The sequence below is a fragment of the Gouania willdenowi genome, chromosome 13, assembly GCF_900634775.1.
Source record: "Gouania willdenowi chromosome 13, fGouWil2.1, whole genome shotgun sequence".
Taxonomy (NCBI): domain Eukaryota; kingdom Metazoa; phylum Chordata; class Actinopteri; order Blenniiformes; family Gobiesocidae; genus Gouania; species Gouania willdenowi.
The window spans coordinates 19194862-19212687 of NC_041056.1; the positions used below are offsets into that span (position 1 = coordinate 19194862).

General features: G+C 35.4%; 1 protein-coding gene across 1 annotated transcript in view; it reads left to right on the plus strand.

The window, feature by feature from the left end:
- The window catches only part of slco1c1 (solute carrier organic anion transporter family, member 1C1), a 44375-nt gene extending 26982 nt beyond the window's left edge, over window positions 1-17393 (plus strand). The window contains exons 10-15 of the mRNA XM_028465511.1: window positions 660-855; window positions 4832-4997; window positions 5546-5718; window positions 6702-6766; window positions 6947-7064; window positions 16664-17393. Of these exons, the coding sequence (XP_028321312.1) occupies window positions 660-855; window positions 4832-4997; window positions 5546-5718; window positions 6702-6766; window positions 6947-7064; window positions 16664-16898 (953 nt within the window). The 3' untranslated portion in view covers window positions 16899-17393. The remainder of the gene's footprint in view (window positions 1-659; window positions 856-4831; window positions 4998-5545; window positions 5719-6701; window positions 6767-6946; window positions 7065-16663) is intronic.
- Window positions 17394-17826: the final 433 nt, after the last annotated feature.

The window sequence follows — 17826 nt, forward strand, 5'->3', positions numbered from 1 at the left end:
TTTTTCTAGGCTATTTATGGACTATTAAAATAAAATAGTGAAAAACTTAACAACCGCATTCGATATTTGACATTCGATATTCTGTATTCGGCCCAGCGTTTGTATTTTATTCGGCTTAGGCCACAAATTTTCATTTTGGTGCATCCCTTGTCCGTAACGATAACTTACTTTGCCACAAAAAAAAATGGCGGACACACCAACAAACCGGACGTGATGACGTCACACGGGAACTATGAATAGCGCCACCCAGTGTATCAGAATAATGTTCACTCGGTCTGCCTCAATCCATTGTCAGGGATCGATTTAGCTTGACTTGATGTGCAGCTAACCAATCAAGTGTTGGGAAACCGCCCCCATAGACTTTGACGAGCGAGTTTGACAGATAAAATAAATTCATGAAGTGCTGCAGTACCAGACCATGAAATAAATAAATAAATAAATAGTGAAATATTTATACTTCATACTTTTCAGAATGAAAATGAAACGTAAAATGGATTTAATGAATTATTGACACATTTAATGAATTATTGACACCTTAATTAATAAACGGTGTATTTATTTAATTAATCGTGGCACTCCTCGTCCTCCATACCATTGTAGTAATGTGGTAATGTATTGTCTTCACTGTTGGTTGGGTTGTATTTACTCTCTCCTCTCAGGGGTTATCAACATCCCTGCCGTAGCTCTTGGCATGTTCTCTGGAGGTTTGCTGATGAAGAGGCTGAAGCTGAACATCATGGGAGCAGCACGCTTTGCCTTCAGCACCTCACTGATTGGTTACATCCTGTCTCTGTTCTTCTTCGCCATGAGCTGCGAGAACGCCAAAGTAGCCGGAGTGACGCTTCCTTATGACGGGTAAGTTAAAGAGGCCATTTTAGAGCCAGATATGTAACAACGGCCCTACATTTAGCAAAACCCGAATTGTTATTTTAAAAAATTTAATAAAACCTGAAATGTAATAACTGGTCAATAATGTAACTTAAATCTTTTTGATATATATGTATATGTACACTCCACACACACACACACATATTTACGCAGATGCATTTGTGTATGATATACTCTCTACATTGAACCAAACAGTCCTTTAAACAATAAATCAGTGACTCACTCTATAATGTAATATTATTATCACACTATTAGGGGAACATTTTTTTTTTGCCTGCCCCATAATGTAACAACATTGATGATATACAGTTTTATTTTGAACAAATGCAATTATACAAGAAACAATATTACAATAAACAAAATAATTGATGCAGATGGCTTCCCTCCAGAAAAACAAAACAGAACAATAAATACATATATTACTGCATACACATACTTTTTGTGTTCTAAAGGGAATGGGTGGAAGTATAAATGTATTAGTCCCACCCCTTTTCCTACATTACAGTAACAAATAATCTGTTTTCCAGCCATTGCTGCTGTTAATATTATTATTTTGTCATATCTTTGTATGATTTTGATTAAATACACACACACACACACAAACATATTACTTACTTTCAAAATTGTCACACAATATAAAGATATTTTATTTATATTTTATTTTCCATTTTTTGGTATTTGAACACTGGCATTTCTACTGGCAAAATGTTCCAGTCAAAACATTACAAAAATGGACAGTTATTACATTTTGGGTTTTATTATAAAAACATTTTTACAATTGTTATATGGGGCTCTAACAGGTCGTTTACCAAGCAGAAGTTAGCATAAAAGCACAATTTAATTTGGTAACACTTTACTCGAAGTTTTATACATAAGGCTGACATTATGCTCTCATTATCTGTCATTAGCATGAATAAAGTGTCATGAAGGCTGTCATTAAGTGTCATTTTTTGCTCAATTACGATACCCTTAGAGCTATGTTGGCATTTTTTGGATTAGATGTAGGGATCTAGTGGGGTTATTTAGGGTTAGGGGTTAAGGGTTAGGGCTTACAGTAACAAACAATCACTTATTGACAGCCTTCATGACACCTTATTCATGCTAATGACAGTTAGTGAGAGCATAATGTCAGCCTTATGTACAAAACTTCAAGTAAAGCGTTACCTTTAACTTTAGGAGAGCTCATGAGTTCCTTGAAGAAAGTACACTTTCACATCTTTGAAGCTTTATCTGAGCCAAATTGCCACCAAATGAATTTAAACCATCTCAGCGTGTACACAAACCCCATGAGAAGTGTCAACAAACCGAGCTGGATTCTTCAAACTTGTGTTAAACATAGGAACCAGTCAGCAGGGAATAGAAAGACACACAACCCACACTAATTAAAAAAAAAAATCATTCTGTGGTGGTTGTCCCAGTTTGGCCAATCCTACAACTGAGCAACGACAGAAGTGACACTGCTGGCAACATAAAATAAAAATCAGTCGGGGAGAAGCAACGTGCTAATTAGGCTCCAGTAATGGTGCTGAAGCTGATACGCAGTTTAAAGCCAGCGCTGCACGAGATTAATCAAATATTCAACTTCCTATTGCTCGGTAAAGCTCATATTACTCTCAGTAATAACCCTGCTCTGGCATCCAAAGGTTGGATGAAGATCAGGTTGTTTGTCTTCAACGATTAGTGTCTTAAACCAGTCTGAAGGTATGGCTAGAAAAAGAAACATGAGATCATGATGTTGCAGAAGAAGTATCTGTTCACGTTAACATTTTAGTTCGAGGCAATAAAATAAAAGTAATTCTTTGAAATTTGCCCCTCACATCTTATCTGTGTGCCCAACCACACAATGACAACCGAATAGATCTGATTTCATAGAACGTTGCTAGATATATTGGGAAATGTACATAAAAAAAACTGTTGATATTTTGGCCCGTCAGCTAAAAACTAGACAAAACATTACAAATGTTCAGTTTAATTTTCATAATGAATACATAGAATAATTGATCATTTTTTTAACCAGATTTTTATTTTTATATTTGTTTGCATCCTTATCTGGCAACACAGCAGAAAGTGGCGAATCAACAATTAACTACTGTAAATGTTGCGCATTGTGTGTATACATCATGTAGCAACATCATGGTATTGTTTACAGGTTATTTGAAATAAGTTTACTTGGAGAAAATAAATCTGTGTCTGTGTGGATGTTGTAAGATTCAGCGGTTATTTAGACAAATGCTGGATAGAATATATACAATAGAAAGATATAGAAGTAATACAACTATATATAATTTATTATTGTATAGAATAAACACTTAGAAATGGAATCATATTCTTCTGTATTTGCAGCCCTTGTCCCTAGCCAGGCTTTTACTGTAACAAAAAAACACTTTAAAATAAGAACAATTTACACAAAACAAAGAATATAGGTGTCAAAGAGAACAAAGAGATAAAAAAGCAAACCCCTAGTGCTCACAGCTTTGTCCTTGTTTAACCCTAGAACACTATCAACAAGTAATTTTCACCCGAGCAAATGTATTTTCATTATTTTCATGAAGTTGTTTTTGTCAGAGTCTTGGTTTCGGGGGTAGCGTCAGCATTTTCTCTGATGTTTTAGAAGGTGTGAATTAGGGATCGACCGATATGGGTTTTTTAGGGCCGATGCTGATACCGATTTTTTTCCCCATCAGCCTTAGCCAATGACCGATACGGGTCAGCCGATTTTCTTGAGCCGATATTTGGAGCCGATACTACTTTTGTTCCCTCAATTTACATCACAAAAATTACACAATGAAGACAACAAATGGTACAAGTCTCAATTTAAAAAAAAAAAAGGAACATTTATTGTTCTAACTCACTCAAAGGTGAGGTAGAACAACACCAAGTAAAAAATATTTAACAAATAATAAAAAAAACAGGTGAAAAAGTAAAAAAAATAAAGTAAGACATCTCATGAAATATTATGAAAAAAAACTGTTCGTCCTTGTCCTGAAAATAGTTTAGACAAAAATTGGCCTGACTGAAGATATATTTTATTAACAGGATTATTGAGTTTAAATATATATATAATTATAGTATTAAACACAAAAAGAAACCATGAATAATAGTCCATTCCAACACAACCCCAGAACATAAATTAGCAGAGGAAAAGAACGTGATGTCAGATGCGCGTTAAGCAACAAACTGTTCAAGTTTCTGTTCTAAATTGCATCAACATTAACAGGAATAAATATTCAAACAAGTAGTAAACTGCTTCTCTCACACGCGCACGCACACACACGCGCACACACGTCAAACCTCCAGCAGCTGCTCGTGAACTAAAAGTGTGACACAACACGTCGACCCACGGAACAACAACCGCTAAGTTCAACAGTTAAAAGATGCTTTGAAAGTTTAAAACTTGCCGTTGTGATTGAAGAACTAGTGGGGGGAGGGGCTCTGCTCTCTGCACTCTGTCTGCAGCAACACGTCGCGCTGTAGCAGCCGCTCTGTTTATAAAGTGTATCGGCCGATGCCTATAGACGTAAAACACGCAAAAATCGTCTGATTAAATTGGTCGATCACTAGTGTGAATGTTCCACTACTCCAACTATTTTTTGTTCTTACATTACTATTTTTTCAGTAATTCTGGTATTATTAGGTATAATATATCAGTTAAGTGTTAGTGATGGTGTTTTAGTGAGAGTGTTCTAGGGTTAAGCTCACTTTTAACTTGAATGTTGAACTGCTTTAAAACTATCTGAGATTTAGGTTGTGGTGGGAGGGGCTCTGGAACTTTGCAATTGTGCTGAGCTCCCTATCGCCTTCTAGTGAACGATGGTTAGTGTGGGATTACAGAGCACTCACTGTACCTGTTACTTGACTTGATTCAATGTCATTTGCATTGTTGATGAATACTTAAAGGTGAACTCTTTATATAAGAGAATGGTTTTCTCTCTGTCTTCTGCAGCTTGGATGAGATCTCGTACGACCAACACTCGGCGGTCACATCATGTTACTCAGGCTGCTTCTGTTCACTGAGCGACTGGGACCCCGTCTGTGGAGAGAATGGCATCACTTATGTTTCTCCATGTCTCGCTGGCTGCACTGCCTCTTCTGGCTCAGGGAAAAACACAGTAAGTGTGTGTGCGTGCGTGTGCGTGCGTGCGTTAGGGATGTCCCGATACAACTATTTTATTCCCGATATGATGCCGATATTGCAGCCTCGCGTATCGTCCAATACCAATATTGATCCAATACGATATCAGCTTGAATCATACATACTTTTATCACTTTTTTTTTCCATAAAAAAATAATAATTACTTATTTTGTAGTGTGGAATGTTAGAAAAGGTTTGATCAAGTGATGTCACTCAAACAGAGAACAATATTCACCAACAGTCGGTATGAGAAAAACTGACCCATTTATTATTAACCACTTGGTTACATACATTTTAACATATAAAGTATTCTACAATTTAATGAAATAAAAAAAATAAAAAATGAATTGCAAAAAAAAAAAGAAAGATAAGAAATCTGAAATTTGAATTCAATATCCGATATCCGATATTTGTGTTCAGGCTGATATCTGATCAATACCCGATATCGATATCAGATCGGGACACGTCTTGTGTGTCCGTCCACAGTGAGTAAGCGCGCACGTGTGTCTGTGTGTGTGTGTGCAGGTGTTCTCTAACTGTAGCTGTGTGGGCGTGGCTGGAAACTTCACGGCCAGTACAGGTCAGTGCCTTCACAAGGACGACTGTGACAACATGTTCCCCTACTTCCTGGCTCTGTCTGTCATCACTTCCTTCATCATCTCTCTGGGAGGGACACCAGGCTACATGCTGCTCATCAGGTCAGATGTTTATGTCATTTAATTGATTTGTTTTTGAAGTATGGATGAACTATTTAGTTTGAATTGTGTTCCTGTTGTAATTTACTGTGTGACAACTCTGAGAGCGTTAGTCCTGGCCTGGTGCTTTGCTTTATCAGTAATATTTTGTTATTTGTCATAACGTCTCTTTTGTCATATTGTATTCTCTCTATATTTTTTAATAGCTTTTACGTGGCTTTTTAAAATTTGACCAGGGACACCAGATGAAAACGAGCCTCGTCTGGTGAACTCTGGCTCATTTACAGCGTGTCTGTTTATTAATGTGCATTGTCCCTTTTAAATAATCAATACATTCAAATTCAAATGTGCTCGTATAAAAGCAGAGTGACTCCTGCCTCCCTCTGAAGTTTGCGTGTTAACCTGTTCTCTAATTTTTGCCCCACATTTCTAAATCACACACTTTAGACCATGTAGGATAATATGAAGTGGATGATTATATTTTCAGAAAATGGATTTTAACTATTTAAAGTCAAATTGTTGTGAGGAGAAAAGTATTTACTGTGAGCTTTTTTCTGGGAGTCCTGAAATGTTTAAGGAACATGAATGAGATGAAGTGAATATATGAATTAGTGAGATCTGATTCATGAGGAAAAGATTGATTATATTAGAATTTAATGGGATACTTGATCAAATGTTCTGCACAACAGCGGCCTCTGCTGGCAGATTTACCACTGTACAATAAAAAAGGCCTTTCATTCAAGCCCTTTCCTATTTTTCTCTCTCATATCTTTGTCTGCTGAGATGAAGTAAAAAACACAACCAACCATGTTTATAATATGTTAATAACCATCCATCCATCCTGGTTCTGGGATTTTACTGGGATTTTGTTTACATTTATCTGGCCAATTTTGTATCAACCAAACTTTAGAAAAAAAAAAAAAAAAAAGTTTTACAGACTTTTGTGATTATTTTGCTCTTGAAAGCCATATCTTTTTTTTGCACAGGTGCATCAAACCACAGCTGAAATCTCTGGCTTTGGGTTTTCATGCTCTGGCCACTCGTACACTTGGTAAGTGTTGGGTTGCAATGGGTTAAAAAACAAAAAAAAAAACATGTCTTTGTGTAAATGTGCTGCAGAATAAACATGTGAATGTCAGTGATGAAAGAAAATGTGACTCTTTGACATTCTCTGCAATCACATGGCTTGTTTCCTACTCTCAGAGGTGTAATACAATGTTTGATCCTGCAGCCGGGATCCCAGCACCCATCTACTTTGGTGCGATCATTGACACCACCTGCCTTAAATGGGGTCAGAAGAGATGTGGAGGTCTAGGTGCCTGTAGGATCTACAACACTACTGCCTACAGGTAGGACTGTCACTACGTCACACTGATAAATCCAGTGAAACTGGACACAATGACTACGCGTGGGTATTTTTTGGTGAGAAATGTGGTCAGTAAGTTATTTTTACTTTATTTTTATAGTTTTGTAATATCTCATCCAGTTCTGTTTTTTGATGATTTGTTTTTTGATGATTTGTTTTTTGATGCATGGGTGGTATTTTTCACACTTCGCTGTTTATTGCATTTAATATTGCGACAAAAGTTTGAACTTAAACAACAAAAAGTGGAAATTTAGAGATTTATGTTAAAAAAGAAAGAAAGAAATATTTTATTTCTGTTTCAGCTTTTATATTTTATCAGTTTGGAGTTACTAAATGTTTGACTTTGTCAAAAAGGATGTTAGAACGTTATCTTTTCAGGACTATCACAAGACCCTATAAACTAGTGCGAATATGATGAGCACACTTAAACTGGGGCAAAAATGCAGTAAGGCATGAATAATGAGAAAAAAGTGGAAAATGAGAAAAAGTGACAAATACCACAAAGGTCACAAGGTCTTAACGAGCCCTACAAAGAAGTTGCATCAGAATGTTAATTCACGGTGATGCCTTGGATTGAACCCTAGACCTAGACAAAGGCATAAAAATGGAAAAACTTTAGATTTTTTTTTCTGAGATAATGCTATCACAAGATATTATAAACTAGTGCAAATATGATGTGCACACTTAAACTGTGGCAAAAATGCAGTAAGGCATGAATAATGAGAAAAAAGTGGAAAATGAGAAAAAGTGACAAATACCACAAAGGTCACAAGGTCTTAACGAGCCCTACAAAGAACTTGCATCAGAATGTTAATTCACGGTAATGCCATGGATTGAACCCTAGACCTTACACTTGCAAAGCATGCACTTTACCACTGAGCTATATCAATTGTTTTGCACAAAAATGCAGCAAGTCATGAGAAATTAGAAAAAAGTGCCAAACACCACAAATCAGAGGTAAGGCTATATAGTAAGGCATGATTTTTTTTTCTGAGATAATGCTATCACAAGACCCTATTAACTAGTGCAAATATGATGAGCACACTTAAACTGGGGCAAAATTGCAGTAAGGCAAGAAAAATGAGAAAAAAAGCGACACACACCCCAAATCAGAGGTAAGGTATAGTAAGGCATAAAAATGGAAAAACTTTAGATTTTTTTTTCTGAGATAATGCTATCACAAGATATTATAAACTAGTGCAAATATGATGAGCACACTTAAACTGTGGCAAAAATGCAGCAAGTCATGAGAAATTAGAAAAAAGTGCCAAACACCACAAATCAGAGGTAAGGCTATAGTAAGGCATAAAAATGGAAACACTTTAGATTTTTTTTTCTGAGATAATGCTATCACAAGACCCTATTAACTAGTGCAAATATGATGAGCACACTTAAACTGTGGCAAAATTGCAGCAAGGCAAGAAAAATGAGAAAAAAAGCGACACACACCCCAAATCAGAGGTAAGGCATAAAAATGGAAAAACTTTGGATTTTTTTTCTGAGATAATGCTATCACAAGATATTATAAACTAGTGCAAATATGATGTGCACACTTAAACTGTGGCAAAAATGCAGGAAGTCATGAGAAATGAGAAAAAAGTGCCAAACACCACAAATCAGAGGTAAAGTCTTAACAAGCCCTACAAACAGAACTTGCATCAGAATGTTAATTCACGGTGATGCCATGGATTGAACCCTAGACCTTACACTTGCAGAGCATGCACTTTACCACTTTAAACTGTGGCAAAAATGCAGCAAGTCATGAGAAATTAGAAAAAAGTGACAAACACCAGAAATCAGAGGTAAGGCTATAGTAAGGCATAAAAATGGAAACACTTTAGATTTTTTTTTCTGAGATAATGCTATCACAAGACCCTATTAACTAGTGCAAATATGATGAGCACACTTAAACTGTGGCAAAATTGCAGCAAGGCAAGAAAAATGAGAAAAAAAGTGACACACACCCCAAATCAGAGGTAAGGCTATAGTAAGGCATAAAAATGGAAAAACTTTGGATTTTTTTTTCTGAGATAAGGCTATCACAAGACCCTATCAACTAGTGCAAATATGATGAGCACACTTAAACTGTGGCAAAATTGCAGCAAGGTGTGAAAAATGAGAAAAAAGTGACAAACCCCATATCAGAGGTAAGGCTATAGTAAGGCATAAAAATGGAAAAACTTTAGATTTTTTTTTTCTGAGATAATGCTATCACAAGACCCTATAAACTAGTGCAAATATGATGTGCACACTTAAACTGTGGCAAAAATGCAGGAAGTCATGAGAAATGAGAAAAAAGTGCCAAACACCACAAATCAGAGGTAAGGCTATAGTAAGGCATAAAAATGGAAAAACTTTAGATTTTTTTTTTCTGAGATAGTGCTATCACAAGACCCTATAAACTAGTGCAAATATGATGAGCACACTTAAACTGTGGCAAAAATGCATTGAGGCATGAAAAATAAGAAAAAAGTGACAAACACCCCAAATTAGAGGTAAGGCTATAGTAAGGCATAAAAATGGAAAAACTTTAGATTTTTTTTCTGAGATAATGCTATCACAAGATATTATAAACTAGTGCAAATATGATGTGCACACTTAAACTGTGGCAAAAATGCAGGAAGTCATGAGAAATGAGAAAAAAGTGCCAAACACCACAAATCAGAGGTAAAGTCTTAACAAGCCCTACAAACAGAACTTGCATCAGAATGTTAATTCACGGTGATGCCATGGATTGAACCCTAGACCTTACACTTGCAGAGCATGCACTTTACCACTGAGCTATATCAATTGTTTTGCACGAAAATGCAGTGAGGCATGAAAAATGAGAAAAAAGTGACAAACACCCAAAATCAGAAGTAAAGCTATAGTAAGGCATAAAAATGGAAAAACTTTAGATTTTTTTTTCTGAGATAATGCTATCACAAGATACTATAAACTAGTGCAAATATTATGAGCACACTTAAACTAGGGCAAAAATGCATTGAGGCATGAAAAATGAGAAAAAAGTGACAAACACCCCAAATCAGAGGTAAGGCTATAGTAAGGCATAAAAGTGGAAAAACTTTGGATTTTTTTTTCTGAGATAATGCTATCACAAGACCCTATAAACTAGTGCAAATATGATGAGCACAATTACACTGTGGCAAAAATGCAGCAAGGCATGAGAAATGAGAAAAAAAGCGACACACACCCCAAATCAGAGGTAAGGCTATAGTAAGGCATAGAAATGGAAAAACTTTAGATTTTTTTTTCTGAGATAATGCTATCACAAGATATTATAAACTAGTGCAAATATGATGAGCACACTTAAACTGTGGCAAAAATGCATTGAGGCATGAAAAATGAGAAAAAAGTGACAAACACCCCAAATTAGAGGTAAGGCTATAGTAAGGCATAAAAATGGAAAAACTTTAGATTTTTTTTTCTGAGATAATGCTATCACAAGATATTATAAACTAGTACAAATATGATGAGCACACTTAAACTGTGGCAAAAATGCAGCAAGGCATGAGAAATTAGAAAAAAGTGCCAAACACCAGAAATCAGAGGTAAGGCTATAGTAAGGCATAAAAATGGAAAAACTTTAGATTTTTTTTTCTGAGATAATGCTATCACAAGACCCTATTAACTAGTGCAAATATGATGAGCACACTTAAACTGTGGCAAAATTGCAGCAAGGCAAGAAAAATGAGAAAAAAAGCGACACACACCCCAAATCAGAGGTAAGGCTATAGTAAGGCATAAAAATGGAAAAACTTTGGATTTTTTTTTCTGAGATAAGGCTATCACAAGACCCTATCAACTAGTGCAAATATGATGAGCACACTTAAACTGTGGCAAAATTGCAGCAAGGTGTGAAAAATGAGAAAAAAGCGACAAACACCCCAAATTAGAGGTAAGGCTATAGTAAGGCATAAAAATGGAAAAACTTTAGATTTTTTTTTTCTGAGATAATGCTATCACAAGATACTATAAACTAGTGCAAATATGATGAGCACACTTAAACTGTGGCAAAAATGCATTGAGGCATGAAAAATGAGAAAAAAGTGACAAACACCCCAAATCAGAGGTAAGGCTATATATAGTAAGGCATAAAAATGGAAAAACTTTAGATTTTTTTTTCTGAGATAATGCTATCACAAGACCCTATAAACTAGTGCAAATATGATGAGCACACTTAAACTGGGGCAAAAATGCAGTTAGGCAAGAAAAATGAGAAAAAAGCGACACACACCCCAAATCAGAGGTAAGGCTATAGTAAGGCATAAAAATGGAAAAACTTTGGATTTTTTTTTCTGAGATAAGGCTATCACAAGACCCTATAAACTAGTTCAAATATGATAAGCACACTTAAACTGTGGCAAAAATGCAGCAAGGGATGAAAAATGAGAAAAAAAAGTGACAAACACCCCATATCAGAGGTAAGGCTATAGTAAGGCAAAAAAATGGAAAAACTTTAGATTTTTTTTTTCTGAGATAGTGCTATCACAAGACCCTATAAACTAGTGCAAATATGATGAGCACACTTAAACTGGGGCAAAAATGCAGTAAGGCATGAGAAATTAGAAAAAAGCGACACACACCCCAAATCAGAGGTAAGGCTATAGTAAGGCATAAAAATGGAAAAACTTTAGATTTTTTTTTCTGAGATAATGCTATCACAAGATACTATAAACTAGTGCAAATATGATAAGCACACTTAAACTGTGGCAAAAATGCAGCAAGGCATGAAAAATGAGAAAAAAAAAGTGACAAACACCCCATATCAGAGGTAAGGCTATAGTAAGGCATAAAAATGGAAAAACTTTAGATTTTTTTTTTCTGAGATAATGCTATCACAAGATACTATAAACTAGTGCAAATATGATGAGCACACTTAAACTGTGGCAAAAATGCATTGAGGCATGAAAAATGAGAAAAAAGTGACAAACACCCCAAATTAGAGGTAAGGCTATATGTAAGGCAAAAAAATGGAAAAACTTTAGATTTTTTTTTCTGAGATAGTGCTATCACAAGATATTATAAACTAGTACAAATATGATGAGCACACTTAAACTGTGGCAAAATTGCAGCAAGGTGTGAAAAATGAGAAAAAAGTGACAAACCCCATATCAGAGGTAAAGCTATAGTAAGGCATAAAAATGGAAAAACTTTAGGTTTTTTTTTCTGAGATAATGCTCTCACAAGATACTATAAACTAGTGCAAATATGATGAGCACACTTAAACTGTGGCAAAAATGCAGCAAGGCATGAGAAATTAGAAAAAAGTGCCAAACACCAGAAATCAGAGGTAAGGCTATAGTAAGGCATAAAAATGGAAAAACTTTAGATTTTTTTTTCTGAGATAATGCTATCACAAGACCCTATTAACTAGTGCAAATATGATGAGCACACTTAAACTGTGGCAAAATTGCAGCAAGGCAAGAAAAATGAGAAAAAAAGCGACACACACCCCAAATCAGAGGTAAGGCTATAGTAAGGCATAAAAATGGAAAAACTTTGGATTTTTTTTTCTGAGATAAGGCTATCACAAGACCCTATCAACTAGTGCAAATATGATGAGCACACTTAAACTGTGGCAAAATTGCAGCAAGGTGTGAAAAATGAGAAAAAAGCGACAAACACCCCAAATTAGAGGTAAGGCTATAGTAAGGCATAAAAATGGAAAAACTTTAGATTTTTTTTTTCTGAGATAATGCTATCACAAGATACTATAAACTAGTGCAAATATGATGAGCACACTTAAACTGTGGCAAAAATGCATTGAGGCATGAAAAATGAGAAAAAAGTGACAAACACCCCAAATTAGAGGTAAGGCTATATATAGTAAGGCATAAAAATGGAAAAACTTTAGATTTTTTTTTCTGAGATAATGCTATCACAAGACCCTATAAACTAGTGCAAATATGATGAGCACACTTAAACTGGGGCAAAAATGCAGTTAGGCAAGAAAAATGAGAAAAAAGCGACACACACCCCAAATCAGAGGTAAGGCTATAGTAAGGCATAAAAATGGAAAAACTTTGGATTTTTTTTTCTGAGATAAGGCTATCACAAGACCCTATAAACTAGTTCAAATATGATAAGCACACTTAAACTGTGGCAAAAATGCAGCAAGGGATGAAAAATGAGAAAAAAAAGTGACAAACACCCCATATCAGAGGTAAGGCTATAGTAAGGCAAAAAAATGGAAAAACTTTAGATTTTTTTTTTCTGAGATAGTGCTATCACAAGACCCTATAAACTAGTGCAAATATGATGAGCACACTTAAACTGGGGCAAAAATGCAGTAAGGCATGAGAAATTAGAAAAAAGCGACACACACCCCAAATCAGAGGTAAGGCTATAGTAAGGCATAAAAATGGAAAAACTTTAGATTTTTTTTTCTGAGATAATGCTATCACAAGATACTATAAACTAGTGCAAATATGATAAGCACACTTAAACTGTGGCAAAAATGCAGCAAGGCATGAAAAATGAGAAAAAAAAAGTGACAAACACCCCATATCAGAGGTAAGGCTATAGTAAGGCATAAAAATGGAAAAACTTTAGATTTTTTTTTTCTGAGATAATGCTATCACAAGATACTATAAACTAGTGCAAATATGATGAGCACACTTAAACTGTGGCAAAAATGCATTGAGGCATGAAAAATGAGAAAAAAGTGACAAACACCCCAAATTAGAGGTAAGGCTATATGTAAGGCAAAAAAATGGAAAAACTTTAGATTTTTTTTTCTGAGATAGTGCTATCACAAGACCCTATAAACTAGTGCAAATATGATGAGCACACTTAAACTGGGGCAAAAATGCATTGAGGCATGAGAAATTAGAAAAAAGCGACACACACCCCAAATCAGAGGTAAGGCTATAGTAAGGCATAAAAATGGAAAAACTTTAGATTTTTTTTTCTGAGATAATGCTATCACAAGATATTATAAACTAGTGCAAATATGATGTGCACACTTAAACTGGGGCAAAAATGCATTGAGGCATGAGAAATTAGAAAAAAGCGACAAACACCCCAAATTAGAGGTAAGGCTATAGTAAGGCATAAAAATGGAAAAACTTTAGATTTTTTTTTCTGAGATAATGCTATCACAAGATATTATAAACTAGTGCAAATATGATGTGCACACTTAAACTGTGGCAAAAATGCAGGAAGTCATGAGAAATGAGAAAAAAGTGCCAAACACCACAAATCAGAGGTAAAGTCTTAACAAGCCCTACAAACAGAACTTGCATCAGAATGTTAATTCACGGTGATGCCATGGATTGAACCCTAGACCTTACACTTACAAAGCATGCACTTTACCACTGAGCTATATCAATTGTCGTGCACAAAAATGCAGTAAGGGATGAAAAATGAGAAAAAAGTGACAAACGCCTCAAATCAGAAGTAAAGCTATAGTAAGGCATAAAAATGGAAAAACTTTAGATTTTTTTTTCTGAGATAAGGCTATCACAAGACCCTATAAACTAGTGCAAATATGATGAGCACACTTAAACTGTGGCAAAAATGCAGCAAGGCATGAGAAATTACAAAAAAGCGACACACACCCCAAGGCATAAAAATGGAAAAACTTTGGATTTTTTTTTTCTGAGATAAGGCTATCACAAGACCCTATAAACTAGTGTAAATATGATGAGCCCACTTAAACTGTGGCAAAAATGCATTGAGGCATGAAAAATGAGAAAAAAGTGACAAACACCCCAAATTAGAGGTAAGGCTATAGTAAGGCATAAAAATGGAAAAACTTTAGATTTTTTTTTCTGAGATAATGCTATCACAAGATATTATAAACTAGTGCAAATATGATGTGCACACTTAAACTGTGGCAAAAATGCAGGAAGTCATGAGAAATGAGAAAAATGTGCCAAACACCACAAATCAGAGGTAAAGTCTTAACAAGCCCTACAAACAGAACTTGCATCAGAATGTTAATTCACGGTGATGCCATGGATTGAACCCTAGACCTTACACTTACAAAGCATGCACTTTACCACTGAGCTATATCAATTGTCGTGCACAAAAATGCAGTAAGGCATGAAAAATGTGAAAAAAGTGACAAACGCCTCAAATCAGAAGTAAAGCTATAGTAAGGCATAAAAATGGAAAAACTTTAGATTTTTTTTTCTGAGATAAGGCTATCACAAGACCCTATAAACTAGTGCAAATATGATGCGCACACTTAAACTGTGGCAAAAATGCAGCAAGGCATGAGAAATTAGAAAAAAGCGACACACACCCCATATCAGAGGTAAGGCTATAGTAAGGCATAAAAATGGAAAAACTTCGGATTTTTTTTTCTGAGATAAGGCTATCACAAGACCCTATAAACTAGTGCAAATATGATGAGCACACTTAAACTGTGGCAAAAATGCAGCAAGGCATGAGAAATTAGAAAAAAGCGACACACACCCCAAATCAGAGGTAAGGCATAAAAATGAAAAAACTTTAGATTTTTTTTTTCTGAGATAATGCTATCACAAGATACTATAAACTAGTGCAAATATGATGAGCACACTTAAACTGTGGCAAAAATGCAGCAAGGCATGAGAAATTAGAAAAAAGTGACAAACACCCCAAATTAGAGGTAAGGCTATAGTAAGGCATAAAAATGGAAAAACTTTAGATTTTTTTTTCTGAGATAATGCTATCACAAGATATTATAAACTAGTGCAAATATGATGTGCACACTTAAACTGTGGCAAAAATGCAGGAAGTCATGAGAAATGAGAAAAAAGTGCCAAACACCACAAATCAGAGGTAAAGTCTTAACAAGCCCTACAAACAGAACTTGCATCAGAATGTTAATTCACGGTGATGCCATGGATTGAACCCTAGACCTTACACTTACAAAGCATGCACTTTACCACTGAGCTATATCAATTGTCGTGCACAAAAATGCAGTAAGGGATGAAAAATGAGAAAAAAGTGACAAACGCCTCAAATCAGAGGTAAGGCTATAGTAAGATATAAAAACTGAACTTGCCATAGAAAGCTTTTTCTTTAAGATGCCAGGGTTTGATCCCAGGGCCTCATACTGTACATGTACTCTACCAATGAGCTTTGGGGTGAACTTTCTCCATAGCATACCTGACAAGTTTCTGATTTGAAAATAAAGGAAATGTTCTGGCGCCCGCTACGAGTTGTCTTACTAACCCAACCAAGCTCCAGTATCCCTCATATATTATATATAAAGGCAGAGGAATGTTTTTTTTTTTTTTAATTTATCTTTTAATTATTATTACATTAAAAGATGGGATATTTCCTGAAAAATACTCATGGCGGGAAAGTGGGGTAAAATACAGGAGTTTCCCGTCCAAAACGGGTTACTTAACAGGTATGGTCCATCGATGTGTGAACTCTGGGCTCCACTATCTGACCTGTGTCCGTAGATTTGTGAACTCTGGGCTCCACTATCTGTACCATACTGGGTTCAAACTTGACTAACAGCTCACTGATGGATTCTGGACCAAACTCAATCACACATTTATACACCAGAAATGACACCTGTGTTTCTCTTCACTTCTCAATGGTCCTAATGTTTTGGCTGATAGTTGTTTTTCTCCTCAGGATAGCATACTTAGGCCTGACCCTCAGCTTGAGAACCGTCTCCTTCATCGTGTGCATCCCAGGCTTCATTCTGCTGAGTCGACAGCTGAAGAAGGAGGAACGCAGCGCTATGGACGCCGTCACTAACGGAGGAACTGAACTGGAAGCGCTTAGGAAGGAGGAGATTGTCATCTCCAATTCTGACCAATCACAGCACACCTCAAACAACTGCACAGACCGACAGACCCGGCTCTGACAGAGGCAACATGAATGAACCTCAACACACACACACAAGCACGCACACACACACACTCTACATGTGCACAGAGTTATAGTATCGAACACATTCTCACACACACAATGTGATATGCAGGGAACCATATACTGTACCCAATGCTATCGTGTAAAGTGTAAAGCAGAAATTCTATATTTGTACTACTGCACCTGTCACCTTTGAATTTGACAGAGATTTATATATGTATTTATATAAATGAATTCTCCTGCTGTTTAATTTCATTTTATTAATGGTTCAATGTTTCACATGTTCAGACAAAAAATGTGACATTGCCAGACTATTGCAAAAATGTATAATAAAATTCTGAGCACCAGCATTTATTAGGTATGTGTAATGTGGCCTTAAAGCAAGCGTGCACGTGTGTGTGCACAAGCAAGTCAATCTTTTAAAAGAGATTTTTTTTTTTCTAAATGAACTGTTGTTTAAAGAAAAAGTGAAGGAAAAAGCAAAGGCTTTGACGTGTACAGTAACATTGCATTATGTAACAAGACAAAATAAATACATTTTCATGTTTTTATGTAACAACACTTGCATTTTGTGATAATTTACCTTTTTTGTAATAAACACAATGTGTAGAAAGTCTGCTTGCCTTCATTGATGATAAAATGCTACATACTGAAGTTAATTCAAAATGCAAGAGTATTTCATAAATATCATAGATATCTATATATAGATATATAAATATATAGGCATTGTTCAAAATAAATTACAATATACAAGTTATATATTTTTTTCAGCAAATAGTTTCACATTTTGACAAAAAAAAAAATCAGTATTTTATAAATGTGGTTGCATAACCAAAATACATCAAAGGCTAATAAACAAAACTAGTGAATTATACATGCTGAGTTAAATAGTAAAGCATATCCTGCAACATGCATTAAGAAAT